Below are 27,894 nucleotides of genomic sequence, written 5' to 3'. Positions count from 1 at the left end.
CGCCGGGCGGCCGGGCGGGGGCGCGGACGCGGATGAATGGAGCGGGAGGCGGCCGCGAGCGGCCGCCAGAGCGCGGAGCGCGGCGCGGCGGCCGGACCTCGGGACGGTGAGCGCTCCGGCGGGCGCGGGCGCGGGGCTCGGGGCGCCTTCGTGGGGCGCCGCCCGGGCGCGCCGGCCCCGGCCTGCTGACGTCAGGAGCGCGGCAGGTGCCCGCTGACGCCGGGCTGGGGCCAGCGGGCTCGAGGTGGCGCCGGCGCGGGCGGGGCGGGACGCAGGGCACGGGCGGTGCGCCCGGCGGCCCGGCCGCCTCTGGGAAATCCGAGGCAAATGCACCCCGGTCGCCGCCGGCAGCCCGGGCGGGAAGCCTTGGGGGGGGGGGGGAGGGCGACGGGCAGGGGAGGGCAGGGCGGGAGCGGCCGGGCTGGTGGCCGGGCAGGTGGCTGGGCGCGCTCGCAGGCGCAGGCCCCGCGGGTCAGCTCAGGGACGGACGCGCCTCCCCGGGGTGCAGAGTGGCGGCGGGCCGGGTCCGGGAGGAAATCGCCAGGCGCAGAAGTTTCTCGCGGGCGGCCGGGCTTTGTTCGCGCGCCGGCTGCGCTAAAGACACCCCGCGGCGGGGGCGCGGGCGGAGCGCTGGGCTTTGGGGCGGGCACGCGGGGCTGGTCCCCAGCCCGGGCGTCGCCGGCCGGCCCCTCTCCCGCCCCACCACGCCAGGCGCGGGTACCCCGGCGCGAGGCGCGGGGCGCGGCGGGGAGCGCCCGGGCGCCCGGGTGCCAGCAGAGGGCGGGGTGGGGGGACGGAAACGAGGGTGCGGGCCCGCCTGAGGCGCCGCGGGGCACCCTTGGCCCCGGACCTGGAGACCCGAGGCAGGACGAGCCGGCCGGCCGTGCGGACCCGAGCGGGGCTCCGCGGGGTCAGCGCCACGAGGGTAGAGACCGGCCGCGTGCGTGCGCTCCCTCGTGGGCGGCGGGCTGGGTGGAGGGGCCTGTTCCTCTCGCAGCCGTGGGGGAGCGCAGTAGTTTTCCACCTGAAGGAACCAGCTTCTCAGTCGCCGCTTCCCGCTGTGCTGTTTGGAACCTGGGTTCCTGCCGTCAGACCAGACCCTGGCTCTGGGGAGCGGGGCTGGGACCCCGCGACCCGGGAAGATCTCACTCCCTGTGTGGCACGGGAGGTGGCCTTCAGAGGAGGGAAAGTGTCTGGTTTGAGCCGCTGTGTGTTCGAATCTGACGATATCAGTAATGCTCACGGGGGAGAAGCTGTTTGCTGAGCAGTCGAACGTGCCAGTCCCGGTGCTAAGTGCTTTGAGCGTTATCTCATGTAAGCCCCACAGCAACCCTGTGGAGTGGGCTACTACCACTCCCATTTCACAGATGAATAAACCAAGGCACTGAGGAGTTAGGTGACTCGAGCACGGTCACACCGCTAGCATGTGATGGAGAGGTTTTCATCCAGACTTGGGTGCCTCCGGAGCTCTCACAGCTCTCATGCTGGTGGGGAGAAGGCAACCCGGGTGACCCGGCCTGACGCAGAGCGGTGTCCCAAAAGGTGGGCCCGTGGCTAAGGGGACTGGAGCATCTGGCAGGGATGGCCAATGCCCACGGATGCAGGGAGAGGAGGGAAGGGCCCCTCTGGCTGGACCCCCGTACTCCGGGCTGCCCTGCCTCAGTACTGCCTTCCTGCTGGACGGGCCTGGTGGACACTACCTGGAAAGTTTTTATGGGGCTGCTTACCTCCTGGGTGGCTGTGACCTAGTCCGCCCTGGGTGTGGCCCCTCAGGCAGGTGCCTGGGCAGGTCCCGACCGAGTCCCTCCCGACACCATGGTGAGGTGGCCGGGGCCTGGAGGCGGGGCTTGATGGTGGCCGAGTGAATGGAAGTCTCGGGGCTGATGTTTTCTGTCTGCTGAACACCTGTTCTGAGGGATTCGGCTCAGAGAGTCTGGCTCTCCCCGGTCTGCAGTGGACCCTCGCCTTGACAAACCGCTGCTGCAGTCCGGGCTCTGGGTCCACGTCTGGCTTCTAAACGATGTAGAAGTCTCCGCGAGCGGTGATCCATTTCCTGGGCCGGCACTGCTGAGCCGGTGTCAGTGCTGAAGCTCGCTGGGGTGGTTTTGGTCTGGGAGGCCTCCCCGGGTTTCCGGCGGGTAGCAGAGCGGCGCCCGGTGCTCGCGGTCAGGAGGGGGCTCGACAGCTGGCCCGGCGCGAACCCAGAAGACCCGCCCGGCCCCATTTCTGCTTCCTCTGTTGTGGACAGAAACCACGAAAATATTCCCTCCTGAGCCACGTGGCCTCCTGTTCTCAGGCATGGCAAAGAGCCCATTGTCTGCTTTTGGAAGGGGATAGACAATAATCCTCAGAAACCCAGCTGCTTTTGTTCTGGAACATTGAGCTGCTTGTCTGGCCTGGGCCTGGTCGTGGTGAGCCCACTTCAGGGCAGGCCCGGGGCTCCACCACGGCAGGTAATCGACAGGCCCACCAGGCCCCTGCCCGTGGGTGGGAAGGAGGCACCAGCTCAGGTCTCTGGGGACCAGAGCTCGTGTGTGTCCGTGGAGCCCGGGGCCTGCTAGCAGGGGAGGAAACCGGCCTTCTGGGCCCCGGGTTGCATCCCCTCCTCGGCTGGTCATGGGGACTCTTCCTGCTGTAGGCCCTCAGCCTGCTGTTCTCAGATACCCCTCATTTCCCCTTTGTGGCCACGGTGCACCCCCTCCCACCAGCATTACACAGAATTAGCCTCTTGAACCACATTTGTTGGGGCTGGTGGACATTTTGCACAACATCATGCCTTTTGCAGACGGCACTCACAGCGTGGCCAGGTGTGGCCCACGGAGGACCAGGCACAGGGCGGGGCTTGCTCGCCAGGGCCTGGCCACTCCGCTTATGGCCGCCCGGAGAGTCATAGGTTCCTGGGCTGGGGAACTTCGAACACGTCCTCTCCTCCCACGGGGGTCCCCTTTCCTCATTGGCTTTTTATCCAGGAAGGCTTGGGGGTAGCCGAGGGTGGTGCCCATTGGGCTGGTGTGGAGTCCGTGCATTTGGTCCTGGCGGTCTGCCTCTCAGCAGGTGCTCTCAGCCTGGTACTTGGAGCCCCAGGCCTCAGAGGCCACCCGGACACGGCCGAGCCCAACCTGTGCCCCACCCAGCACCTCCAAACCCTAGGAGGGCCCTTCTGTCAGTCTCCGTTTCTCACGAGCCCCAAGTGGTGCCCAGACCCACCTGAGAAGAGGCTCACTCCCTCCTCCCCGTGAGGCCACGCTTATGTTTAAGTGGAGAAACTGAGGCACAGAGAGTGCAGAGAAATCCACCACTGCCCAAGGTGGGAACGCTTGCGTGGCTGCAACACATCCTATCTTCATCCCTCCAGGGATCAAACGTGGGGAACTGGAAAGACCAGTAAACTTGGACTCCCCTCTCTCTGGCTCATCCGGCCCTCCCCACACTCCTGCCCGCTGGTGGGGACAAGGTGGGTGCAGGGACGTCCGTGCAGGACAGCCCCAAGGGACAGGTCCTTGGCTCTCTCCCAGCCTTCGTTGTTGACCTCATGCAAAGTGGCCGGCTTCCTGCTCACGCTGGTATGCAAATTGGGATGACCAGCCCAGATCTGTCTGCCACCCGCAGTCTGCCCTCTGAATAGCTTTGGCCTCGTTTTCAACAAGTGAAAGTCCCCTCCTCTCCCTCAGTCAGAGGATAAGACACCAAGATGGATGTAGGAGACCAGAAAAGAGAGCTGCCTGAAGACCTCCCCAAGTCAAGGGGTGAGGGCCCAGGGTCATAGGGACAAGGCCCAGGGCCCTAGGGGCAAGGGCCCAGGGTCACAGGGGCAAGGGCCACAGGGGCAAGGGTCCAGGGTCATAGGGACAAGCCTCAGGGCCCTAGGGGCAAGGACCCAGGGTCCCGGGGGCAAGGGTCCAGGGTCATGGGGACAAGGCCCAGGGCCCTAGGGGTGAGGGTCTGGGGTCACAGGGGCGAGGGTCCAGGGTCATGGGGACAAGGCCCAGGGCCCTAGGGGTGAGGGTCTGGGGTCACAGGGGCGAGGGTCCAGGGTCATGGGGGCGAGGGCCCAAGCTCATAGGGAAAAGGCCCAGGGCCCTAGGGGCAAGGGTCCAGGGTCGTGGGGACAAGGGCCCAGGGCCACAGGGCAGGGTCCAGGGTCACAGGGGCAAGGGACCAGGGTCATACAGACAAGCCCCAGGGCCCTAGGGGCAAGGACCCAGGGTCACAGGGGCAAGGGCCCAGGGCCACAGGGCAAGGGTCCAGGGTCACAGGGGCAAGGGCCACAGGGGCAAGGGTCATAGGGACAAGCCCCAGGGCCCTAGGGGCAAGGACCCAGGGTCACAGGGGCAAGGGCCCAGGGTCCCGGGGGCAAGGGTCCAGGGTCATGGGGACAAGGCCCAGGGCCCTAGGGGCGAGGGTCCAGGGTCACAGGGCAAGGACCCAGGATGCAGGGGGTTAGGAGGGAGAAGGGGAGGGGATAGGGAGGGGACCCACGTGCAGGAGCTCAGGCAGAGGCCACCATGTGGTGTGGCCCATGTCACAGTGGCGTGGGCTGTGGCTGTCAACCTCAGAGCCATCGGTGCAGAGAAGGGGACCTACCGGCTGGAGCGCAGAGAGGAAGCAGAAGTGACACCAGCGTGTGTGTGTCCCCGGCTGCCACGTCCCCGGCGAACGGGGTTCAGGATGGAGCCTGGGAGCGCCCCGGCCCCTAACAGGAAAGGCCCCCCCTGGGGCGCTGGCTGGGCCAGAGCCAGACTGAGCCGGCAGGCGAGGACCAGTAGCGCCGGGGGCGACCTGCGTCCTTCCCGCCCGCCGGGTTTGCGGGCAGCCTCCGCGCGGGGCGTGGGTGAGCGACAAGGCCTGAGCCGGCAGAGGGGCTTGTGGGTACTAGGGCTGCTGCAGCCCTGGGTTGAGACCAGGACCCCGAGCCTCCCACACAGGGGCCCCCGGTGCTCACGCTGCGGCCGCTGGGGCCGGCGGGGCGGGGAGGAGACGCACCTGGAGTTCTTGGAGCCGAGTGGCTCGGACTCGGAGAGCTGTGGCTGTTGGCTGGGCCGGTGGAAGAGATCTGCGTCGTCCTCCTGAGCGAGCTCACCCCCCCCCCCCGACACACACACACACACACACACACACACACACACACACACACGTGTGCGTGCGCAGCCACGCCCTTGCCCCTCCCACCGGAGCCCCAGGTGCAGAGCCTCTGGCTGGAGGCTCCGGGGACCCCGTTGTCCTCGCCGCTAATCCCAGGCACCTAATCCCACAGGGCGCGTCTCCTATGGGAGCAGGCGGAGGGCCTCTGGCAGTAGGGGGAGGCTCCCAGGGACCCGGCACAGGCCTGGAGGACGGGGTAAGGCCCCGGACGGTGGCTCCCTGTGAAGGAGCTGCCTCCTCCCTGCGCAGCTGGAGGACGGGGATGCTTTGTCCCTCCTCTCGGGTCTTGGGAAGCCCTCCCAGCGTCCTGCGGAACATCTGGAGGCCCCAGATGCGCCTCCACAGGGCTGAAGGCAGCAGAGCAGCAGGGAGGGACGGCCCAGCGTGTGAGCAGGTGCTGCAGGGGGTGGAGGGCACCAGACGGAGCCCCCCAGTCCGCTCCAGTCGCGGGGGCTCCTTCCTGCTGCCGCCACTGTTTGGGGGTCACGTGGCTGGGGCTCCCGTGGAGGCCTCTTCCCTCGTCCTGGGCAACGCGCACGGCTCCGTGGTAAAAGGACCCCCCTCCTGAGACCGGGGATCTCAGAGGTTATGTGTGCGTGGGAGAGGCCTCAGCCGGCACCAGGCCGCAGAATGCTCATGACCTGCGACAGTGGCGGGCGTCCCGCCAGATCCCACTGCCCTGAAGCCCTCCTCCCGGGGCCTCTGCTGGCTCTCGCAGCCTGTGCTGTTGTGATTGGTAGCGGGCAGTTTGCGGCTGGCTCTTAAATGGCTCCCGGGTGTAGGGGGGCTGTGAGCTCCTGGTGGATGGGACAGTGCCCCGGGGGTCCCCAAGCCCCGCTGTCCAGCAGAGCCTCCCGTACAGCAGGTGTCGGTGTAGAACCACCCGCCGCGGCGGCCCGAATTCTCCAGAGAAACACAGTCGATAGGAGATATTTATATATAAAGAGATTTATTATTAGAAACTTGGGCTGCACAACTGTGGAGGTTGGCAATTCTCTAAATGTGCAGTCGGCAAGCTGGAGACCCGGGACACATAAAGGTGCGCTTCTGGCCTGAGGGCCGGCAGGGTGGGCTCGAGACCTGAGAAGAACAACGTGCTAGTTCGAGTCTAAAGTCAGGAAAAAGCCAATTCCCAGTTCAAAGGTAGCCAGGCAGAGAAATTCAGAGAAGGGTGAGCCCTGCCGCCCTATCCCGCCATTCGACTGGCTGGACGAGGCCCACACACCTGCATTGGGTCCACCAGTTCAGACGCTAACCTCTCCCAGAGACACCCCTGTCCACACACCTCGTGGCCCACCAGGTTGACAGGTGGAATCCACCATCATGCTGCCCTTGGCTCTGAGGCCGCGGCCGTGGCTCTGGGCCAGACTCTGAGCGGTGGTCTGGGTGGAGGAGGGGGAGGAGTCATCAGGAGTGAGATGCCCCGGGGTCCTTTTGGGTGGGGGTACCTGCGGGCTGTGCCTGGAGCCCCCGGGGGGTGAGGGCGGCCTCGCGGCCCGTCCCTCCCGCTGTGGGGTCTGTCTGCCCCTCGGCTCCCCGCGGCCGGCCTCCTGCGTCCACACGCTCCCTCCTCCGCCGTCCGGCTACCTTGCCCGGCCCCTCTGCACCAGCGCCAGTGAGCACCTTGGCACCGGCTGGACCCGGCTCAGCAATGCAGTGAGGCCCGATCGGCAGGTGGGAAGCCGAAACACGTTCTGTACAAACGGTTCCCAGCGGACAGAAACTAGGCACCTGTCACATGCTCACAGGGCCTCGGGAGCAAGGCTTCCCCGAGCGCAGCCGTGATGTCCGGCCCTCGCCTCCACGCCCGCACCACCGGGCTCGGCCAGTGCAGCCTACTGCTGTCATGCAGGACCCCGTTCTCTAGCAGGCCTCCGCGGTGACGTGTCGGGCCTCGGGCACGCACAGCAAGCTTTGGCATAGCCGTCTGTGCATCCACCCCCAGGCTTTGGCACACGACAGCGTCCAGGCAGGGCCGTGTGAGATCCTGGCACGAACTCGGAAACGTCCTTTGGAAGCCCCACGATGCTCAGACCGTCCTTGTGGCTGTGAGATTCCAGGTGTCATGGAGCCTAGACTCGCTCAGGACCCCGCCGCCTGCCTGCCGGTGGAGGGACGGTTCCAGGCAGCACCCGCTCCTCGCTCACGCCGCAGTGCCGGGAGCGCCGGGGCCACCGGGAGGGCCGGCCTCCTCATTCCCCATCCAGAGCGTCCGTCCGAAAGGGTGAGAGCCGGACAGACAGAGAACTCCAGCCTCCAGGAGGCACAGGAAACCTGGGGCGGAGCTGCAGGCGTAAGGTTGCAAAGGCTTTTCCACAGCGCGCTGACCTGGCCGCGGACAGCAAGGAGAGGCGGCCGTGCCCGCCGCAGTCGGCCTCCTGGCGGGACCCCCCCCTGGAGGAGGCGCCAGGGCCGGCGGCCCTGAACGCTGCTGATAATTCTTGCCGTGTGCGGGTGGCAGCCACAAGTGGGTCGCCGGCCAGCACCCCGACTGGCGGTTCAATTTGCTAATTTAAATAATGGGACGCATAGGATTTGGCCTGAGCCTTATACACTCACGTCCGAGGTCCGTCCACAGTGTTGGTGCAGGTGGGATTTTCCCACTGACTTGGGGCTGCTCGTGGGCGCTCGCTTGTGGCTTTTGATTTCAGATCTTCTTGTGCCCGGCCCCAGTCACAACAGCTGGCTGTCCCGCCGCCCCCTGAGCCCTGCTGTGGGCCTGATCTTTCCGGGTCACCTGCCCTGCGTCTCTCCTGCAGGGGCGGGGCGTGCGAGGCGAGCCCAGAGCTGGGGCAGCAGGCGTCTGCCCGCGGCTGGTGTCTCCGCCACTTACTGGAAACGCCGACCCGCGAATAATTCCCGAGGCCCCATCCCGGCCTGTCATCCACGCAGGCTGCCGGTGGCCTCCCTGAGCTCCCCGTGGCCCCTGCTGGCCTTCACCTGGTTGAGGTTCCTCTGCTTCCGGGCCTGCCCCAGACGATGTGTGCATTGTGCGTGCAAAGTGCAGATGGCTCTGTGTGCACGCGTGGACCCGCACGCACGTGTGTGTTGGTGCATCTAGAGGAAACCACGCCACGGTGACAGCACAGGCTGGCCTCTGGGCCGTGGCATTTGGGGGAACGTCCAGCCTTCGTGGTATCTCTCCGTGTGTCTGTTTTGGCGGCCGCCCCACCCCCTCAGGCCTGCGGCCTCCTCGATGCCGGGCCACACGCGACAGCTTGTGGCGTCCTCGGCGGCTGCCTTCGCCAAGCTTCCCAAACCGGGGGCTTAAAGCCGCAGGACTTCAGCCTCTCCCGGCTCTGCGGGCCAGAGCCTGAGGTCAGCGGGCCTCGCGCCGTCTGGAGGCTCCAGGAGAGGGTCTTCGTGCCCTGGGGGCCCCTGGCCTCCTGGTGACTGCGTCTCTCCGCTCTTGGCTCCCGTTGTCACGTGACTTCTCTGTGTCTTCTCTTCTAAGGACCCTTGTCACTGGATTGGGGCCCATCCAATCCAGATGACCTCATCTCAAACCATTAACCACGTCTGCAAAGACTTTTTCCAAATAAGGTCGCACTCAGTGTCTGGGTGGACACTGGCTGTTTTGGGGAGACCCCCGTTCGCCCAGCGCAGGGCCCGACGAGGCAGCGCCCCGTAACCGGGTCCCTGACGGAGTCTCAGCCGGCGAAAGTGGACGGGAGGCAGCTCTGGACACCCTCGTCTCTGTGCCTGGTGGGGGGGGGGGGGCGTGGGGGGGGAGTGAACCCCTGTGGCCTGATGCTCTGGGTCTGAGGACACGTCGGGGTCCTGAGTCACCAGCCACGGGGCCCCAGCCCTGGGGGAGGCCAGCAGGCGGCTCCGGGCCTCCGAGCACAACCCCGTGATGTTTCCCGTGCCTCCCACGGCGTGAGGCTCCCCAGGATGGCTGGGCTTCAGAAACACTCTGCATACAAAGTGGCCCGGCCCCAAAGGTGAAGGGCGTGGCGGTGTCCTGGGGCTGCCGGACGGCAGACCGCAGACCGGACGCTGACACAGCAGGTGTTGAGGGTCTTAGTTCTGGGAGCAGGATGCCTGGGACGGAGGTGCGGCCGCGAGGGAGCACCTGCCCGGGGGACAGTGTTCTGTGCGCACGCGGTGTTCGCTGTGCGTGTGCCCGAGTCCGAACGCCAGTCACAGTGAACTGGGGCCCGCGCTGACCCCCGAATCTGACCTCAGTCACCTCTTCGAAGGCCCTGGCCCAAACACGCCCCTGTTCGGAGGGGCCGGCGGTCGGGGCTCCAGCACGCCTTCCTTGGGGAGGACACCGTCAGCCCCGAGAAGCAGAGACTGTGTGGGGTTTGCCAGAAGCAGCTGGGCTACGGGGAGGGTCCGGCGTCTTCTCCCGCAGGGAGCGCGAGCGGGCCGACGGTTTAGTTCTGGCGGGAGCGCCGGCCGAGCCGGGTGGACGCCCAGAAGCCACCGTGTACCCGGCAGGATGTGCTGCCCTTTCTAACAGGGGGCGGGGTGGGGGCGTGGGGGCCGGGAGGGAACGGGGCTGGGCTGGGGCCTCGGCGGAGAGGAGTGTCTGTCTTTCTCCTAACCCGTCCGCGTGGCCGCACACGTGCTTTGCGGCGACATCCCGAGAAACGTGCCGTGGGCAGCGAGCACAGCGGCCGCAGAACAAGCCAGGCCAGCTGTGGCGCCCTTTTTCCCTCCCGCGTGGCCCGCGCCCTCCAAGTGCTGGGCTGCAATGATGTCCCCTTCGTGCTGAGGGCACGGAAAGCGAGCGGGGTGTGAGTCTCCTGCGGAAGTGAGGCAGGACGGTCAGTGTGGAGACCGCGTCCACACGGGGCGGCCCTCCCAGCGGCAAAGCGCACGGCTCACGCCGGCCGGGCACAGGCCGGCGGGGGGGATGGTGCGGGCCATCCGGCTCGGTCCCGCTGTGCCTCAGCCCCGCTCCCCGACTGTGGCTTGCTCACGTGTGTGGGTCTGGGAGGTCCGGCCCCGGATTCAGAAGGGGGCTGGCCAGGGAAGGTCAAACCCCATCAGACTGGGTAGCGGACAGCAGAGCCATCGGCTGCCCCGAGGGACCGGGCACGGGGTGGGGCGTGGGGAGGGGGACACGCTCCCGGCGATATCCGTGCTCCGAGGGCAGATGTAAGCTTTCTGACCCGGAAACTCTTCTCACAGGACGAACCGGCCCCCGGAATACCGTTCGGCGGCTTCCGTGGCCGCCCCCGGGACCCCCCCCGGGCGGAGATGCCTCAGCGCTCGACGGGGGACAAGCCCCCGACGTCCGTGCCACAGCTGGTCCTCCCGAGCCCGCCCTCGGCCGCGGACGGCGGGAGCGGCCACAGCCCCCCCAGCAGGCGGGCGTCCCTCGGCTCGCCCCCCAGCCACGACGCCCTGGGCTCCTGCAGCCAGCCGCTGTGCCAGCCGCCGGCCGGGAAGCGTGACCCCCGGGCGGCCCCCGAGACGCGCCGCGTGGCTGCGGGGCCGCAGAGCACGGTGTGTGGCTGGCGGGCCTTCGCGCCCGAGTGCCTGCGGGCCTTCAACACGCCCAGGGCCTTCCTGCTCTTCCTGTGTGCGGCCGCCTTCCTGCAGGGCATGACCGTGAACGGCTTCATCAACACGGTCATCACCTCCATCGAGCGCCGCTACGACCTGCGCAGCTACCAGAGCGGCCTCATCGCCAGCTCCTACGACGTGGCCGCCTGCCTGTGCCTCACCTTCGTCAGCTACTTTGGGGGCACCGGCCACAAGCCACGCTGGCTGGGCCGGGGCGTGCTGGTCATGGGCGCCGGCTCGCTGGTGTTCGCGCTGCCCCACTTCGCCGCGGGCGCCTACGAGGCGGAGGGCGCCGAGGGCCTGGGCGCGTGCCGGGCCAACCGCAGCCTGGCCTGCGGGGACCGCGCCTCCGGCCTGTCCGCCTACCGCCTGGTCTTCATGCTGGGCCAGTTCCTGCACGGTGCGGGCGCCACGCCGCTCTACACGCTGGGCGTCACCTACCTGGACGAGAACGTCAAGTCCAGCCACTCGCCCGTCTACATCGGTGAGTGGGGTCGCAGGCGAGGCAGCGGGCGAGCGCAGGGGCTGGCGGTGGTCCTGGCCGACCTCAGCCTGGCCCCCAGCACGTCTTGGGGGTCCGGGGGGCGCGCGCAGAGTAAGTGGGCCCGGGGCTGGCTCGTGCCCCGGGTCAGCCAGGCGCTGCCCTGCTGCCCCCGGGACTGGGCTCGAGCCTCACGCTCCCGCTGAGACACCCTCGTTTGTGGGGGGGGGGGGGGGCGTCAGAATTCGGGGTTTTCAACCTCGTGGCACCGCGTCCCCGCGTCCCTCCTGCCAGGCCAGGCTTTCCCAGGGAGAGGTGCTCGGGGACGCGCGCGAGGGACCGGCCGGCGCTCCAAGGCCTGCCCTGACCCCGTCAGCTGGCTGCAGCCTGCTTGTTCCCACCTCGGACTCTGTCCCCCTAGTCACCTAGCGGTGCCGACCCAGGGACGTTGGGGTCTCCTTAGTCCAGCGACGCCCTGGTGGGCCTGTGACGCTGCGTGGAGACAGCCGTGGCCTGGAACACAGGCTCTGGGGGTCTTTGCTCTTCCAGGAGAAAGGGTCCAAATAACGTCTGCGGTCGGCTCGGCCAGGGAAGCTGTAAAATTTTTTTAAATGTTTACTTATTTGAGAGAGAGAGAGAGAGAGAGAGAGAGAGAGAGAGCGCGCAAGCAGGGGAGGGACAGAGAGAGAAAGAGGGACAGAGAATCCCAAGCAGGCTCCATGCCATCAGCAGAGAGCCAGACGCAGAGCTCGAACTCACGAGTCATGAGATCGTGACCTGAGCCAAACTCAGATGCCCACCCGACTGAGCCCCCAGGCGCCCCCAGAAAAGTCTTAAAAGCAGCCAGATTTCACACTCCGTGAAGGCCTCCCCGACGTAAGCCCTGGCCCAAAGGGTCCGTGTGACGGGGGCAGATAGGTGCGGACACACGGAGTGGGGGGCTCCTCGCAGGTGGGCTTCTGAGTGTCAGTGGCTCGCGAGCCCTGGGGCAGTGGACGTGGCCGGCCTCAACCTCTCTGCTTCTCCCCAGCCATCTTCTACACGGCGGCCATCCTCGGCCCCGCCGCTGGCTACCTGATCGGAGGCACCCTGCTCAACATTTACACAGAAGTAGGCCGACAGTGAGTGGCCCCAGCTGAATCTGCCCCACGCGGACGGCACCTCGCCTGGGCGGTGGCTCCCTCAGAGCAGGACACACAGCAGGAAGAAGCTGGGCTGGCCCTGCTCTGGCGGCCCCGGGGTCTGGGGGGGGTGGTCCCCAGGGTCTTGGGGGGGGCTGGCCCTGCTCTGATGGCCCTGGGGTCTGGGGGGGTGGTCCCAGGGTCTTGGGGGGCTGGCCCTGCTCTGGCGACCCCGGGGTCTGGGGGGTGTGGTCCCCAGGGTCTTGGGGGGCTGGCCCTGCTCTGGCGGCCCCGGGGTCTGGGGGGGGTGGTCCCCAGTGTCTTGGGGGGGCTGGCCCTGCTCTGGTTGCCCTGGGGGTCTGGGGGTCCCTGAGTGCAGGCCCTGAGGACAGAGACCTGGAACCAGGCGAGACCAGGTCACCAGTTCTCTGATACCCTTTGCGGAACTGAGAGCAGATTTCCTGCTGCCAATGTGAGCTTCTGTGTGGGGTTTTCCACACCAGGCAGGTCTCTTCTGACACCCATTGGGGATCCTAAATTCAGCTCAGGTCTGACAGACTTCCCAGGGTCAGCACAGACCCCACAGGTGAAGGCTCAGCCTTAGGAGACCACCCCCTGCAGACGCCAGCCTCAGGCACTGGGTCCCCACGACTTCCGTCCCGCCTGGCTACAAATCGGGGTTCCCACGGCCCCATCCTTGGGTTTCGTGAGCGGCTAGGACAGCTCCCAGACCTCAGGAATGTGCTTTACGCACCAGATTACCGGTTTATTAAGCAGATTACGACCCAGGAGCTGCCAGACGGAGGAGGTGGAGAGGCCAGGTGTGGGAGGGGGTGCGGGCTTCCGTGATGTGCAGTGCGCCACCCCAGCATCCCCCCCCCCCGGAGCCCTCCGATCCCCTGGGCTAAGGTCTTTCCGGAGCAGCGTGCGGATGCCCGGCGTGGGCGCCCTGAGTGCACGTGGGCAGGACGCTGACCCCAAGTGTCTCCCCCCACAGGACGGAGCTGACCACCGAGAGCCCCCTGTGGGTCGGCGCCTGGTGGGTGGGCTTCCTGGGCGCGGGAGCCGCCGCCTTCCTCATCGCCATCCCCATCCTCGGCTACCCCCGGCAGCTGCCAGGTGGGTGCGTCGCTCCTCTGTCCTCCTGCGGGGGGCGCCCCTGGGGAGTCCGGGCCCGTCGCCTTCGGGGCGAGGCCACCGTCCTGCAGGGCCAGCCCGGCCATGTGCAGCTGACCCTCAGGCGCCCCCAGGCCTGGGAGGGGGGAGCCTCAGGCAGAGACCTTATTCCCTGCCACTCGCCGACGTCTGTGTCATTCCAGGCTCCCGACACTACGTGGTCATGAGAGCGTCGGAGACATGCCGGCTGAAGGACAGAGGCCACGAGGCGGCCAGCAACCCCGACTTCGGGAAAACCATCAGAGACCTGCCTCTGTGAGGACCTTGTGGGCGGTGGGGGGGGGGGCGCTCCTGCCCGTGCCCATGTGTCCTGCAGACCCTTGGGGGGCCCACACGTGCCGGACCTTGACCCCAAGCTAGGAGAGTCCGCGTGGCCCCTCCAGGGCCGTGGTGAGCACACAGCTTCTGAATCTCCTTTGTGGCCCCACGGACTCGAGGTCTCAGCCCTGAAATCCGGGCTGGGAGATTCAGAGCTGCACACAGAGCCGGTGAGGGACAGTCCCGACAGAGGGCCCTCACTCTGCTGTGTCCTCTGTCCTCTGACCTTTTCATTAAGGTCACCTGCACGTGCCAGGGTTCCAGGCTCACGCCCTCTCTCTGCCTTGAGGCCTCTGACGACCCAGGAAGGGACGGGACTGTCTCCGGCCCCCTGCCCTCACTGCCCTGCACCAGCCCCCACTCCTTGTGTGCTCCCCTCCCTTGTGTGAGACCTGGTCTTGTTCTGTGGGCTTCATGGACCCCTGGCCTGCTCTGGTCTCAGGGAGACTCGGGGCCCTGGGGGGGCTCCTGGCCACCCACACCCTCTTCACGGGACCAGGCATTGCACAGGGGGCTCTCGAGGGAATGGGGAAGGAGACCCCGGACGGCCTCCGGCCTGATTCCTCGGCCTCGCTGAGTACTCCCATGCCCCCCGGTAGTCTGGAGCTAGAGCCCAGGAATGGCCATGTCTAACTGGCCTCGTGGGGCCGGGGGCTGTTGGTGGCAGGAATGAGCCCTCGTTGCCTACCTTCGCCGTGGGAAGGGTGGAGGGGCGTCGGGGCCGAAGGTGGCCTCCGGGGAAGCCCGGGGGCTGTCTGCTGTCCGCGTGGAGAGGAGGCAGGGCCGGCGTGCTAGGGGTGGAAGGTGGACGGGCCTGCCTCGCTTCGGGCTTTGTTCTCCTGCTTCCTGCTTCCTGCGGGGCCACCCAAGAGCTGCCCGCTCAGCAGGGTGCCCCAAGGCAGGTAAGCCGCCAGGGGCCGCACTGGGCAGGGGCGCAGGAGCGTCTGTGTGAAGGCCGGTCGCCCCGTCTCCCAGCAGCCACGGGGAGGCGCTCTGAGCTGGAGCAGGGCCACCAGTGCCCCACACGCAGCGCTAGGGACCCAGCACGTCAGCAGCGCTGGGGACAGAGGGCCGAGAAGAGGTCTGTGTCCAGGCTTAGTTCCCTAGCCAGTTGCCGGTGATAAAATAAATCCTGGAACGTGTGCCCTCTGTTAACATCACGACTAGTTCTCCGAGCAAATTCAACACCAGATTTTTAGCAGAGCCACCTAGAGCCTGGGACGAAGTCTGCACACCCTGGGGAGGGTCGCCTGCCCCCCCCCCCCAAGCCTAGCCGAGCACCCCGAAGCCTGGGCCGATCTGAACAAGACCCAGGGAAGGGACCAGCCGGACACAGGGCGTCCCCCACACAAGGCAGGACCTGTGAGCCCCAACAGAGGAGGTCCCGGGGAGGGGCCGGTGCCCCGGGCCCCCCCCCCCGAGCCCCCACCCGCCAGCACCCCTCTTCTTCCCTTCATGGACATGGGACCCAAATAATTAACCAAAAAGCATTGTTTTCAGTCTTCTGGCTCGAAAGTCAGTTTTGCACGTGTGTCGCTCTGGGGCGGGGCGGGTGCCACGAGCCGCGTGGAACGTCTTTCCTTCGCCTCCTCCCGGCCGCCTGCTCGCGTGTCCCGGTGCAAAGCCTAGTCACGGCTGCACCGCACGTCCCTGCTTTCCAAGATCCAATTGCCGGCCTGTGGCAGGTGCCCCGAGATGTGAGCAGGGACTCTGGGCTCCCTCCCGGTGTGAGCACGACCGGCAGCGGGGTCTCCGGGGCCGGGGCTCACGAGGACGGGCTTCACGTGTGGCACAGCCCTGAGCTGCAGACCCGGAGAGCGTAAGCCCCGAGGGCCACTTCAGAGCCGGCCCCCACGGCGGGCTGAGGGTAGTCAGTTAGTTCCAGGGTTTGCTTTCTCGTAGGTGCGGGAGAGGGAGGCGCTGCCCCGCGGTGACCCGGGGCTCCAGAGAAAACCCTGCCCCCAGCCCACATCACTCCCCGGGTGCCAGGGACAGAAGCGTACCGGTCGGCACCTCGGTGCCCAGGTCCAGGCACCTGCCGCCCGGCGGCTCCGGGAATCGGGAAAGCAGGCATTAGAGCCTCAAGTGCGGGCGGATGGCCGCCCCCCGAGGCCGAGCTTCCGAACTTGCGGACCCCCCGCGGCTGTAATTTCGTTCCCACTCCAAGCGTCGTGCCTGCACTGCCCCGTAAGGACGGCGTGCTGTGTTCTATGCTGCGTGTGTGGTCGGCACACCCGGGCGCCGGCCCTGCTCGGCCCGAATCCCCAACGAGGTGCAGAGCAGTCCGGCCAGAGCCAGCGGCCCTCGGAGAAACGTGCTCACGCGAGGGCAGGCGGTGTGGGGCAGGGCCCGGTGCCCAGCCCGTCGCTCGGGGCAGGGACGCAGGCGGGCAGCAGTCAGAGCCCGAGTCGGGCGCTCACAGAGGTCTCCCCTTTTCTCGGTGAGACCTGAGGCCGAGAGCGCCCCGCGGTCGTGCCGGGCTCCCCGCCCTGATCCCCAGAGGGAAGCAAGGCCGGCCTCACTAGGGAACGGGCAGGTCAGGTCCGAGGGGCCAGGGCCGAGGTCCTTCCTCAGGACCCCTACGACACCACCCCCAAAGTACACACCAGCCCGGCCCACCCAGAGGCTCCTTGGAGGGCCCCCCGTGCCCCCTTCTCGAGGGCTGGTGGCTGAGAAGGGACCCCAGCCTTCAGTGCCGGTCCCCATCCGTGGGGACCTGGCCAGTCCTGGACTTGGGGACAGCCGCCTCCCCCGGCCCCCGGCTCCTGACTCCCCCCACCGCCGAGTGATTCCACGGTGTTGTGGTTGCTCGGGGTCTCTCCCCACGCCAGAGCTGAACTGTGGAGGAGGCGGTGAGGAGGTTGATTTAGCGGCTTGCCTTCCTGGAGCTGGTTCTCCGCCAGCCTCGCACCCCGTCCTGACCGCTCTGGGGGAGACGTGGAGGGCCCCCCACTCCCCAGCCCCCTGCGCTCCCCTCCGGAAGGGTACCTCCTCCCTGCTCTGGCCTGCCCTGACCCTCTGTCTCTTCTCTCTCGTCCCCCCATCCAGCTCCATCTGGCTCCTACTGAAAAACCCCACGTTCATCCTGCTGTGCCTGGCGGGAGCCACCGAGGCCACACTCATCGCAGGCATGTCCACGTTTGGCCCCAAGTTCCTGGAGTCCCAGTTCAGCCTGAGCGCCTCGGAAGCTGCCACCTTGTTCGGTGAGAAAGCTCGCTGAATCCTCGGGGTCCTCTGACTTTTCGTGAGTTCTCGGACGAGTGAGGGGTCTCCCGAGTCTCTTTTACAAGCGCTCGCGGCTCCTGTACGCGCGAGGACACGCGGGCGTGTGGTCCTGCAGGGGAGGCCCCCGGAGCGGGTGCTGGGCTGTGCGCAGTGTTGCTTCGTGGGTCCGATGGTCCTTCCCGGGAGGTGGGGAGCACGGACCACAGCGTGCTGACCTCCTGGGGGGTCCGCTCTGGCTGGGAGGGTCCGGGGCGAGCTCGTCGCCTGTGACGCCCGCTCACCGCCTCCAGCGTCCCTGGCTTGTTGCAGAAAGGGTTTGGCTAGAGGCACCCAGACCCTCAGGCCCGGTCGCACCCGGGAGCCAGGCGGCCGGCGTCCCAGGATTTCACGGGACCGTGAGGTCGGAGCCCCGGGACCCGCCCGGCCAGAGACATTCTGTGGCCAGAGCCAGGCTGGCCCCCCCCAGGAGAACGAGGGCCCTGCTTAGACCCCCTCCTGCTGCTGCCCAGAGGGCACCTGCAGCCTCACGGAGAACACACCAGGCGGGACGCGTTACCAGACAAGGGGTCGATGCCGGGCCGTGCGAGACGTGGCGTGGATCCTGGCCGGGGGGGTCAACACCCCGTGTGGAATGTGGGGACTTCTGGGCAGCACATGGGCCAGTGCAGGCCGCCCCCCAGCCCTCGGGGTCCTGTTCCGGCACGGGGCTTGGGCATTCAGTTAGGGACCCCGTCCCCCTATCTAATGCCCCCAGACACCCCTCCTTGCCTGGCCTCTCGGCCCCATCCACAAGCGCCTCCCCTTCCCCAAAGCGGCCCCTCCCTGTGCTCACATTGTCCCAGAACGGCCACCTGCTCTGGGGTCCCCCGGGCTGCAGCCCAGAGCTGGAAGGGGTCCATGTCAGAGCCGGCTTTGGTCCTTGCTGGAGAGGCAGGCCCACCGAGCCCCACACCCGTCCGCACCCCGTCCCTGGGACGGCCTGGGAGCCGCGCGCCAACCAGTCCCAGCTTCCCGTGAAATGGCGCGGGCCACGGATTTCTCGAAGGTGGCCCACGGCTGGACTCGCAGAAGCTGTGGTTTTCTGGGGAGCACAGTCCCTGGGCGGCCTCCCGGTCAGGCGGGCAGCGGGCTATTGGCCTCTCCCCCTCCCAGTCCTGCCCCGCCCCTGCGGCCCCGCAGGCCCTCACCGAGCACGTCCCCTCTGCCGCAGGGTACCTGGTGGTGCCGGCCGGGGGTGGCGGCACCTTCCTGGGTGGCTTCTTCGTGAACAAGTTCAAGCTCCGTGGTGCAGGCATCATCAAGCTGTGCCTTTTCTGTGCCCTGACCAGCCTGCTGGCCATCTTCGTGTTCTTCATGCACTGTCCCAACGTGCCCGTGGCGGGTGTGACCGCCAGCTACCACGGCGGGTAAGGACCGAGAGGTGCCCGGGAGAAGGGGAGAGCCCAGCGCACCTGTCGGAGGCACCGGTGGCCCCGGGGGATGGCGGCGGTGGGGTGGGGACTCGGTCACTGTTTGGAGAGGGTCAGGGCTAACGGTCCCTGAAAGCCCGGCATCGGCCCTTTGGAAGCCCCGGGCTCCGTCCCAGCCCCAAGCCCGGGGTTCCCATCTGGAAAACGAGACTCCGCTCACCCGGCCGCTCTCTCCACGTGTGGACGTGGAAGGTGGCCCAGGGTCGGCTCCCGTGTGTGACCGAGTCACGGGAACGTGAGAGCGACAGCCGGTCAGGCTAATATCTGAAGCAGGCTGCGACGGTGGCCGCTGGGACGGGCGGCCCCTCTCAGGGACTCCTGGTGCCGCTGGCGGGTCAGGACCGCAGACCTCAAAGTGGCCGTGGGAGCACTTTCCCCCGACAGGACCTCCACGGTCCCCCCACGAGGACCGTGCTGCCACGGGAGGGAGGCAGGCGGGTCCCGGGCCAGCTCCCAGGGAGGGTGCTGAGGGAGGCGGGAAGGGTCCGGATGGGCATGGGGTCTTCCATCTGAGTGGAAAGAGAAGGAAGCCCGCGCGTCCGTGACGGCCACCGTGTGCACGCGCCCCTGAGCCGTGCAGGTGCACAGCTGTCACCTGAGGGGCTGGCGCCTCTGGGGGGGGGGGGCTTCGTCCCCGGGCGCTCTGAACCACCTGCCCGTCCAACCACCAAGTCGGGGGAAGTGCGCCGCGCACACGGAGAGCAGAGCGGAGCGCGGTTTGCGTGGCGTGAGAACGCCCAGCGGGTCTACGGGCAGGAGGCAGGGAGGGGAGCGCCGGGAACCTCGGGAACCGGAGGCCGCGGCTGGGGGTTGGGGGGCGCGAGGCCCCAGGCTGGGCTCCCCACCCGGCCAGGCCCCACCGCCCCCTCCTCTCCCGCCCGCAGCCTCCTGCCCCAGGGCCGCCTGGAGCTGACCGCCGCCTGCAACGCGGCCTGCGGCTGCCGGCCCGAGCTCTACAGCCCCGTGTGCGGCTCCGACGGCCTCACGTACTTCTCGCCCTGCTACGCGGGCTGCCCGGAGGCGGCCGAACCCGGCCCCGGCGGCCAGAAGGTGAGCGTGGCCGCCGCGCCCCGTGCCGTCCGCGCCCCGGGAGGGCCCCTGCCCCTTCCTCCGGTAATCCGCGCTGTTTGCGCCCCTCAGGTGTACCGAGACTGTAGCTGTGTCCCTCAGAATTTTTCCTCTGGTTTTGGCCATGCCACTGCAGGGAAATGCACCTCAACTTGTCAGAGAAAGCCCCTCCTTCTGGGTTTCATATTCGTTGTAATCATATTTACATTCCTCAGCAGCATTCCTGCGCTCACGGCAACGTTACGGTAAGCCCGGGCCCGGGTTTCGCTCAGGCCCAGAACCTTCCCTTGCAGCACGCTGCGGCAGAGCTCTGCAGATCCCGCGGGGTACGTGCCGGGCCCCCCAAACACCGCGGCAGGAGAGGGCCAACTGCCTCTGTGAGGCGCTTGCCACCCGGGGAGGTGGCCACTGCAGCCTGGGGCGTGGCCAGGACTTGGCTGCTGGCGTGGGGGGTGTGACTTGGCAGACGGCCCCGCCTCCCCGGGCGCTGACGCGGCTGTCTCACGTTTCAGGTGTGTCTGTGACCGGCAGAGATCGTTTGCGCTGGGAATCCAGTGGATTGTGGTTAGAACTCTAGGTACTGTGCCCCGTGAGCAAGCCACGTACAGTTGTGTAGCGCGTTCGCTGCACAAGGGCACCCGGCCTGTGTCCCCTCACGCGGCGGGTGTGCGTTCGGCGACAGCTAGTACCCGCTTTGGAGAAGGACGCCATCCCCTCGCCGTCCACTAGGGGGACCCATGGTCATTTATTTGCCTTTTCCTCATTAGCACAAAGGCTCCAGGGGAGTCGCGGGTGATTCGGCGCCTCCCCCCCCCCCCCCGTGCCAAGTCCCCAGAAAGGAACATTTATGTCCAGTCCGCACCCCCCACCCCCGCGAACACCAGTGGCTGACTGACGTCACCCTTCTGGGTCTCGTCGCTGCCCAGCCGCCCCCTCTGGCCCCCCGCGCGGGTTGGGTCCTGAGCGAGCCTCTTTCTGCAGGGGGCATCCCGGGGCCCATCGCCTTCGGCTGGGTGATCGACAAGGCGTGCCTGCTTTGGCAGGACCAGTGTGGCCAGCAGGGCTCCTGCTTCGTGTACCAGAACTCGGCCATGAGCCGCTACATGCTCATCGCGGGGCTGGTGTACAAGGTGAGTGCGGGGGCGCGCTGGAGGGGGGCGGTCCCGGGTCGGCTCCAGAGGCCCGGGGTCTCCTCCTGCTGGCCCAGGGGCCCAGGCTCTCCACCGGGGCCTTCCAGCCGCTCGAACCCGGGGTCCCGGTTCCCAGAAGCGGCCTCCTTCCCAAGTGAGAGCCCGTTGTGGGGCCCCAGCCCCACGAAGCCCCTGCCTGCCGGGGCCTCCCCCCTGCCGCTGGCCCCGGAGTCTGGTCCCCTAGGGCTTTGCAGGGATAAGACCCCGCTCCGTCCTGCGAGGGCAGAGGGCAGATTCTGGCGGGCCTGTCGGCGGCGTCTGGGGGCTGTGGGGGCGGGGCTTATGGACCCCTGAGCAATTCCCGCTTCCTAACCTTGAGGTGCCTGGGGCGCTGGCCCACCCTCCGCCCGACCCTGGGAAGAGAAACTGCCTGCTTTATCACGTGTTTCGTGTCGTGTGGGGAGAAGCACGGTATTTATAGTTTGAATTTTCCCCGATGGGAGGAAGGGACACGGAACCTTCACAATAAAGTGAAATCCTGGGGCCAGCCTGTAGGAGTGTCTCGATTTTCTTCTCTGGGTGGGGGGGGGGGATGCTCAGGGGTCCCCCCCCTTGCCTCACGTTGGTCTGGAAGCATCTCGGGGATGGTGAATCCTCAGCCCCCTGGGCTTATCTCCACACGGATTAGCATAATAATAGCCACGTGTGAGAAAGGATTTGCGTGACCCCAGCGGAAGGCAAGGGGTCAGTCGGAGGGGGACATGGCTTCCTGGGAGCTGCCCCCGGGTTTTCCTCTGTGCCCCTGTGCCCGGAGCAACAGGCCGGTACCCGGGCCGTCTGTCCAGCCAGACGATGAGCCCTCTGCGTCAGCACAGCGGTTACGGTGGCTTCTCAGGTCAGTGTTAGTTTCAGCAGGAGTAGCAGACGGGTGCCCAACGCACCCCCTCCGATCCCTGCGCCAGAGTGGACACGGGTGCCAGGCTTATCAGGCTGGTGATGCTCCCAGAAAAGCTAAAACCCAGCATCTGCACGTTAAAACACACACGTGTACCGGGGCGCCTGGGGGGCTCAGTCAGTTACGTGTCCAACTCGGGGTCAGGTCATGATCTCGCGGTTCGTGGGTTCGAGCCCTGCATCGGGCTCTGTGCTGACAGCTCGGACCCCGGAGCTGCTTCGGATCCTGGGTCTCCCTCTCTCTCTGCCCTTCCCGCCCCCCAAATAAACAAACTTTTTTTTTAATTACAAAAAACCCTGAAGATCTTTATTCCTCAGTTCTGGGGGCCAGAGGTCCGAAATCCGCACGTCAGTTCCTTCTGGGGGCTCTGACGGAGGGTCTGCTCCAGCCCCGTCTCTGCCCCTGTGTCGCGTGGCCTTCCCCTGGGTGTCTCTGTAAAGCCACTGTCTCCTTGCTCCCACGAGGACACCTGTCACTGCAGGCAGGCCCACCCGACACCCAGGATGATTTCATCTCAACCTTCTGAACTTAATTACACCTGCCAAGACGCCGCTCCCACGATAGGCTCTGGGGGTCGACACGGGGACAGCTCTGGGGGGGGGCACTGTTCAGCCCAGGACGAGCCCCCCCACCCCATCCAGGGCCAGTATGTCGTCAAATGCTGCTTTTCATTCCCTCACTGACAGTATGGGTGTCCACGCAGGGGCGGTTATGCAGGCAAGATGGGTCTTCTCTCCGGAAGCGGGGTCCTCGGGACCTCGGGAGCAACCGGGCCGCCTGGCCTCTTCCTCTCTCCCAGGTGCTGGGCTTGCTGTTCTTTGCCGCCGCCTGCCTCCTGTACAAGCATCCGTTGGAGGCTCCCAATGGCCTAGAAGCTTCTCTGCCCAGCCAGTCCTCGGCCTCCGACACCCCCATGGACCTCCAGGACGCCCCCTCGGCCCTCCAGCTCCAGAGTGACGTCTGACCGCCCACCCGTCCGCCCAGGGACACGAGCCAGCTGCCTGGCACTTCCTGCGAGCACTGTCTGATTTCTCCCCAGAAGGGCTGACCCCTCGCCGATTGATACCCCAGGGCTGAGGACCCTCCAAAAATCTCTCCTAGGATCCTGAGGGTACTAAGCTGGTGGGGGCCGCACGTCCGAGTCTCAGAGACGCCGAAGAGGAAGAACGCAAGGCATGGGGGGACGCGGCGCGCCTCCCCCCCTGGCCCCGGGGGAGAGTGTGACGGTCCCTCTGGCTCAGGAAGACCGAGGCCCCGCAGCCCAGCCCTTGTCACAGTCCGTGAACGGACAGAGCCGCGAGGCACTGGATTTTGCCCGGGGGCCTCGAGAACCCCGGACGCGTCGACAGCTGTGATTTTCAGCCTCTCTATGCGATCTGAGCTGCACTGTTACAGAAAGTCCAGAACCAGCTGCCGGCCGGTGTGAAGCTGGCACCCGCCGGGGGTTCGGGAGTCACCGTTCTGTCCTGGAGACTGGAGAAGCGCCCGTCGCTGCCTGTGGCGCGCACACGGGGCTCGTGCCGCTCCTGTTCATCGTGACACCGTCGACACCGCGGGGTGGGAATTACAAAGCCCTGACCCCCGCCGGGGCGTGTCACCGGCTGTGCTCCCGAACGGGCCTCATTCGGCGCATCTGGGACCAGCCTGGCCCCGACTTCCTGTGTCTCTTCTGATGCGGGGCAGCTGGGCGGGCGGCCGTCCCCAGGGGCACGGTCCCTGCTGCCCCCTCCCGTCCTCAGAGCTGCAGCGGGACGGGACGCGTCGCAAAAGCAGATATTTATGGACCAATATTTTGCAGAACCTTATTTATAGAATTTGTCTTTTACCTGCTCGTGTGGTGGGCATAGCGGCCGGCTCAGCAGACATTCGTGAACTCTGCCTGGAGGACACTGGGACTCCCATGGAATGTTCGCGGATGTCCTCAGTTAAAATTATGTGTAAATAAATATATTTTGATATTTAAAGCGAACCTCTCTGTCCAATGTGTTTTCTTTCTACGAAGGTGCAGAGTTTGATGTTTGTACACCCCCTTCGTGTGGGTTTTTGTGAGTTTCCGCCCCAAAGCCAGTGTCGGGCTGCCCCGGGGACAAGCGCTCCGTTGGCCCTGCGCCCTCCCGGTTGGCCTCTCGCCACCCGCCTCGCCAGTGACCCCCGTTGTGCCCCAAGAGTCCCCTCCCTCGGGGGCCCAGCGCCAGCTGGGTGGGCCTGAGTCCTCCACCCGGGGTCCCACTTTCCTGAGTGACCCGCAGCACCAGGATTCAGATGGGGACGGCCGGATTCAGCAGGTAGCTCGGGAAGAGTGTGCGTGTGTGTGAGGGGACATAAAGGGAGACACCCCCCACCCCCCCCCACTGGGCTTTCTCCCTGGGTATCCAGATCTGACGCAGTCCCTCCCAGGTGGAGCCCAGAGAGTCCACAACTACGGCCCGGGGGGGCCCTGGGGGCAGCTCACAGGTGTCCTGGACACCAGTCTCACCAGCCGGCCCACGTGGGCCCACGTCCCGGATGGGCCTTTCCTTCCACTCCCCACGCTTGAATCCTGACCCGGCTGCTTCCGTTGGCCAAGGTTCACGTGGTGAGCAGGAAACGGCCTCCCTGGCCTTCTGGACCACGTTCGAGAATTGACGGGGCACCTACTGTATGCCAGGCCCTGTGCTGAGTGGCGGGGAACGGGGGAGACACTGCCTGAGAGCTCCCCACGGCAAACCCAGGCCGGGCGGGAGGGCAGCGGGCCCGGGGACACACAGCCTGGCAGGGGCGCTGGGACCCTTAGGTGCGCCAATGCCCTCTCCCCGGAGGAGGGGGCCCTCAAACCCCCTTCATCCTGGCGGACGCTGGTACCTCTGGATTCCCTCCACCCTGTCTTTGCCCTTGAAGAGGGTCCAAGCTGGGGTGGTGCTCACTGAAGCTCATGTCTTTTTCTAAGCAGCTTTATTGAAATGCGAATCACCCACTTAAAGTAAACTAGGGGCGCCCGGGTGGCTCAGTAGGTTAAGCGTCCAACTCTTGATTTCGGCTCAGGTCACGATCCCAGGGTCATGGGATCGAGCCCCTTGTCGGGCTCTGCGCTGAGCACGGAGTCTGCTGGGGGTTCTCTCTCTCTGTCTCTCTGACCCTCCCTCTCTTCCTCTCTCTGAAAATAAATAAATAAACGTAAAAAAATAAAGGAAAACTCAGTGGGTCTTGGTCTGTTCACAGGATTGGACCAGCATCGCCAAGGCCGGCTGGAACGTTCTCCTCACGGTGACCCCCCTTGGCCTGTGCCCCCCAGCTCCCCCCCCCCACCCCTGCAGCCACGAATCCACTCTCCTCCCTGTTTGCCTCCTCGGAGCATTTGCTGTGGGCGGGACCGCACCGATGGCGTCTTCCACGCCTGCTGTGCTCACCAGGTGCCGTCCAGGACGTTTCCCGAATCCTGTCTAAGGTCGAATGACAGTCTGCCGTGTGGACGGGCCCCGGGGCGTCGGTCACATTCCTTACAGAAGAAACAAAGGTCCCCGGCTTCTCCCCGCCCTTTCCAGGCTGAAATACAGTTTTGCTCACTTCGATGCTGGGATCGGGGTAATGTCCTCCAGCAGGGCTCTGACCGCGAGCCGCGCTGTGGCCGTCGCGGGGACACAGCATCCCCCGCGCACACGCGCACCCCATAAGGACGTCCTGACAGCCGCGTCCACACCGGTCTGCCCTGCTGCGCCCCCGGCCCGTGGGGTCCCCAGGATGGGGTCCGCCAGGCTCACCCGGGTGACCTCTGGCCCAGGCCGGCCGGGGAAGGGCATCCGGGGACACGGAGTGTCAAGCAGTCAACTAGCAGGGGCAGGTCTGGGGGGCAGAGTGCCCGGGGCCGAGCAGGCCCCTCCACCAAACAGGAGACGGGCCTTTGGGCTGGAGGTGAGGCTGGCGGAGTCACACTGGAGATCCTGGAGATCCCGCGGTCGTCCGGCTGCGGGCCAGGTGGTGACGAGAGGCTGGAGGGGCAGGTCCCGGGTCAGCCCCAGGAAGAGGTCTCACTGCCCGCGAGGGACAGCAGCTTCCATCAGAGAGGAGCAAGGTTCCAATGTGCAGACTCCTGGCGTGGGGCTGCCGACACCTGATCTTGTGGCCCACCCCCTCCCACCCCCTCCCACCCCTTCCCACCCCTCCCCATCCCTTCTCACCCCCTCTCACCCCCTCCCACCCCCTCCCACCTCTTCCCACCCCCTCCCACCCCTTCCATCCCTTCTCACCCCCTCCCACCCTCTCCCACCCCCTCCCACCCCCTCCCACCCCTTCCCACCCCTCCCCATCCCTTCTCACCCCCTCTCACCCCTCCCACCCCCTCCCACCTCTTCCCACCCCCTCCCACCCCTTCCATCCCTTCTCACCCCCTCCCACCCTCTCCCACCCCCTCCCACGCCCTCCCCATCCCTTCTCACCCCCTCCCACCCCCTCCGACCCCCTCCCACCCCTCCCACCCCCTCCCACCCCCACCCACCCCCTCCCACCCCTTCCATCCCTTCTCACCCCCTCCCACCCCCTCCGACCCCCTCCCACCCTCTCCCACCCCCTCCCACGCCCTCCCCATCCCTTCTCACCCCCTCCCACCCCCCTCCGACCCCCTCCCACCCCTCCCACCCCTTCCCACCCCTCCCCATCCCTTCTCACCCCCTCTCACCCCCTCCCACCCCCTCCTACCTCTCCCACCCCCTCCCACGCCCTCCCCATCCCTTCTCACCCCCTCCCACCCCCTCCGACCCCCTCCCACCCCTCCCACCCCCTCCCACCCCCACCCACCCCCTCCCACCCCCTCTCACCCCTTCCCACCCTTTCCATCCTTTTTCACCCCTCCCACCCCCTCCCTCCCCTTCCACCCCTTCCCACCCCCTCCTACCACCTCCCACCCCCTCCCACCCCTTCCCACCCCTCCCCATCCCTTCTCACCCCCTCTCACCCCCCTCCCACCCCCCTCCTACCTCTTCCCACCCCCTCCCACCCCTTCCATCCCTTCTCACCCCCTCCCACCCCCTCCCACCCCCTCCCACGCCCTCCCCCATCCCTTCTCACCCCCTCTCACCCCCTCCCACCCCCTCCTACCTCTTCCCACCCCCTCCCACCCCTTCCATCCCTTCTCACCCCCTCCCACCCTCTCCCACCCCCTCCCACGCCCTCCCCATCCCTTCTCACCCCCTCTCACCCCCTCCCACCCCCCTCCCACCCCCTCCCACCCCTTCCCACCCCTCCCCATCCCTTCTCACCCCCTCTCACCCCCTCCGACCCCCTCCCACCCTCTCCCACCCCCTCCCACGCCCTCCCCATCCCTTCTCACCCCCTCCCACCCCCTCCGACCCCCTCCCACCCCTCCCACCCCCTCCCACCCCCCACCCACCCCCTCCCACCCCCTCTCACCCCTTCCCACCCTTTCCATCCTTTTTCACCCCTCCCACCCCCTCCCTCCCCTTCCACCCCTTCCCACCCCCTCCTACCCCCTCCCACCCCCTCCCACCCCTTCCCACCCCTCCCCATCCCTTCTCACCCCCTCTCACCCCCTCCCACCCCCTCCTACCTCTTCCCACCCCCTCCCACCCCTTCCATCCCTTCTCACCCCCTCCCACCCCCTCCCACCCCCTCCCACGCCCTCCCCATCCCTTCTCACCCCCTCTCACCCCCTCCCACCCCCTCCTACCTCTTCCCACCCCCTCCCACCCCTTCCATCCCTTCTCACCCCCTCCCACCCTCTCCCACCCCCTCCCACGCCCTCCCCATCCCTTCTCACCCCCTCTCACCCCCTCCCACCCCCTCCCACCCCTTCCATCCCTTCTCACCCCCTCCCACCCCCCTCCGACCCCCTCCCACCCTCTCCCACCCCCTCCCACGCCCTCCCCATCCCTTCTCACCCCCTCCCACCCCCTCCGACCCCCTCCCACCCCTCCCACCCCTTCCCACCCCTCCCCATCCCTTCTCACCCCCTCTCACCCCCTCCCACCCCCTCCTACCTCTCCCACCCCCTCCCACGCCCTCCCCATCCCTTCTCACCCCCTCCCACCCCCCTCCGACCCCCTCCCACCCCTCCCACCCCCTCCCACCCCCACCCACCCCCTCCCACCCCCTCTCACCCCTTCCCACCCTTTCCATCCTTTTTCACCCCTCCCACCCCCTCCCTCCCCTTCCACCCCTTCCCACCCCCTCCTACCACCTCCCACCCCCTCCCACCCCTTCCCACCCCTCCCCATCCCTTCTCACCCCCTCTCACCCCCTCCCACCCCCTCCTACCTCTTCCCACCCCCTCCCACCCCTTCCATCCCTTCTCACCCCC

The 27,894-nt window shown here is 67.1% G+C and overlaps 1 protein-coding gene across 1 annotated transcript; it reads left to right on the top strand.

Moving 5' to 3' along the window:
* The first annotated feature begins 92 nt into the window (after positions 1-92).
* On the top strand, positions 93-23,569 carry SLCO4A1 (solute carrier organic anion transporter family member 4A1). Its single transcript, XM_047069362.1, has 12 exons — positions 93-106; positions 10,285-11,146; positions 12,174-12,264; positions 13,262-13,383; positions 13,584-13,695; positions 16,807-16,961; positions 18,194-18,389; positions 19,337-19,502; positions 19,593-19,765; positions 20,033-20,097; positions 20,502-20,650; positions 22,405-23,569. Exons 2-12 carry the CDS (start codon positions 10,354-10,356, stop codon positions 22,567-22,569), a joined length of 2,187 nt encoding a protein of 728 aa, XP_046925318.1. The 5' UTR covers positions 93-106; positions 10,285-10,353; the 3' UTR covers positions 22,570-23,569.
* The last annotated feature ends 4,325 nt before the right edge of the window (positions 23,570-27,894 follow it).

This window comes from Lynx rufus, unplaced genomic scaffold (assembly GCF_022079265.1).
Source record: "Lynx rufus isolate CCGP_SWC_20201006 ecotype Redwood Valley unplaced genomic scaffold, mLynRuf1.p SCAF_8, whole genome shotgun sequence".
NCBI classification, from domain to species: Eukaryota; Metazoa; Chordata; class Mammalia; order Carnivora; family Felidae; genus Lynx; species Lynx rufus.
This window is presented reverse-complemented; position numbering and strand designations above follow the sequence as displayed.

What these genes read in the sequence shown, in the direction of transcription:
- SLCO4A1 (XM_047069362.1), top strand. Translation starts at nt 10,354, where the DNA reads ATGCCTCAGCGCTCGACGGGGGACAAGCCCCCGACGTCCGTGCCACAG. An exon ending in TACACAGAAGTAGGCCGACA is followed by an intron (nt 12,265 to 13,261) that starts GTGAGTGGCCCC and finishes CTCCCCCCACAG; the next exon opens with GACGGAGCTGACCACCGAGA. An exon ending in ACCATCAGAGACCTGCCTCT is followed by an intron (nt 13,696 to 16,806) that starts GTGAGGACCTTG and finishes CCCCCCATCCAG; the next exon opens with CTCCATCTGGCTCCTACTGA.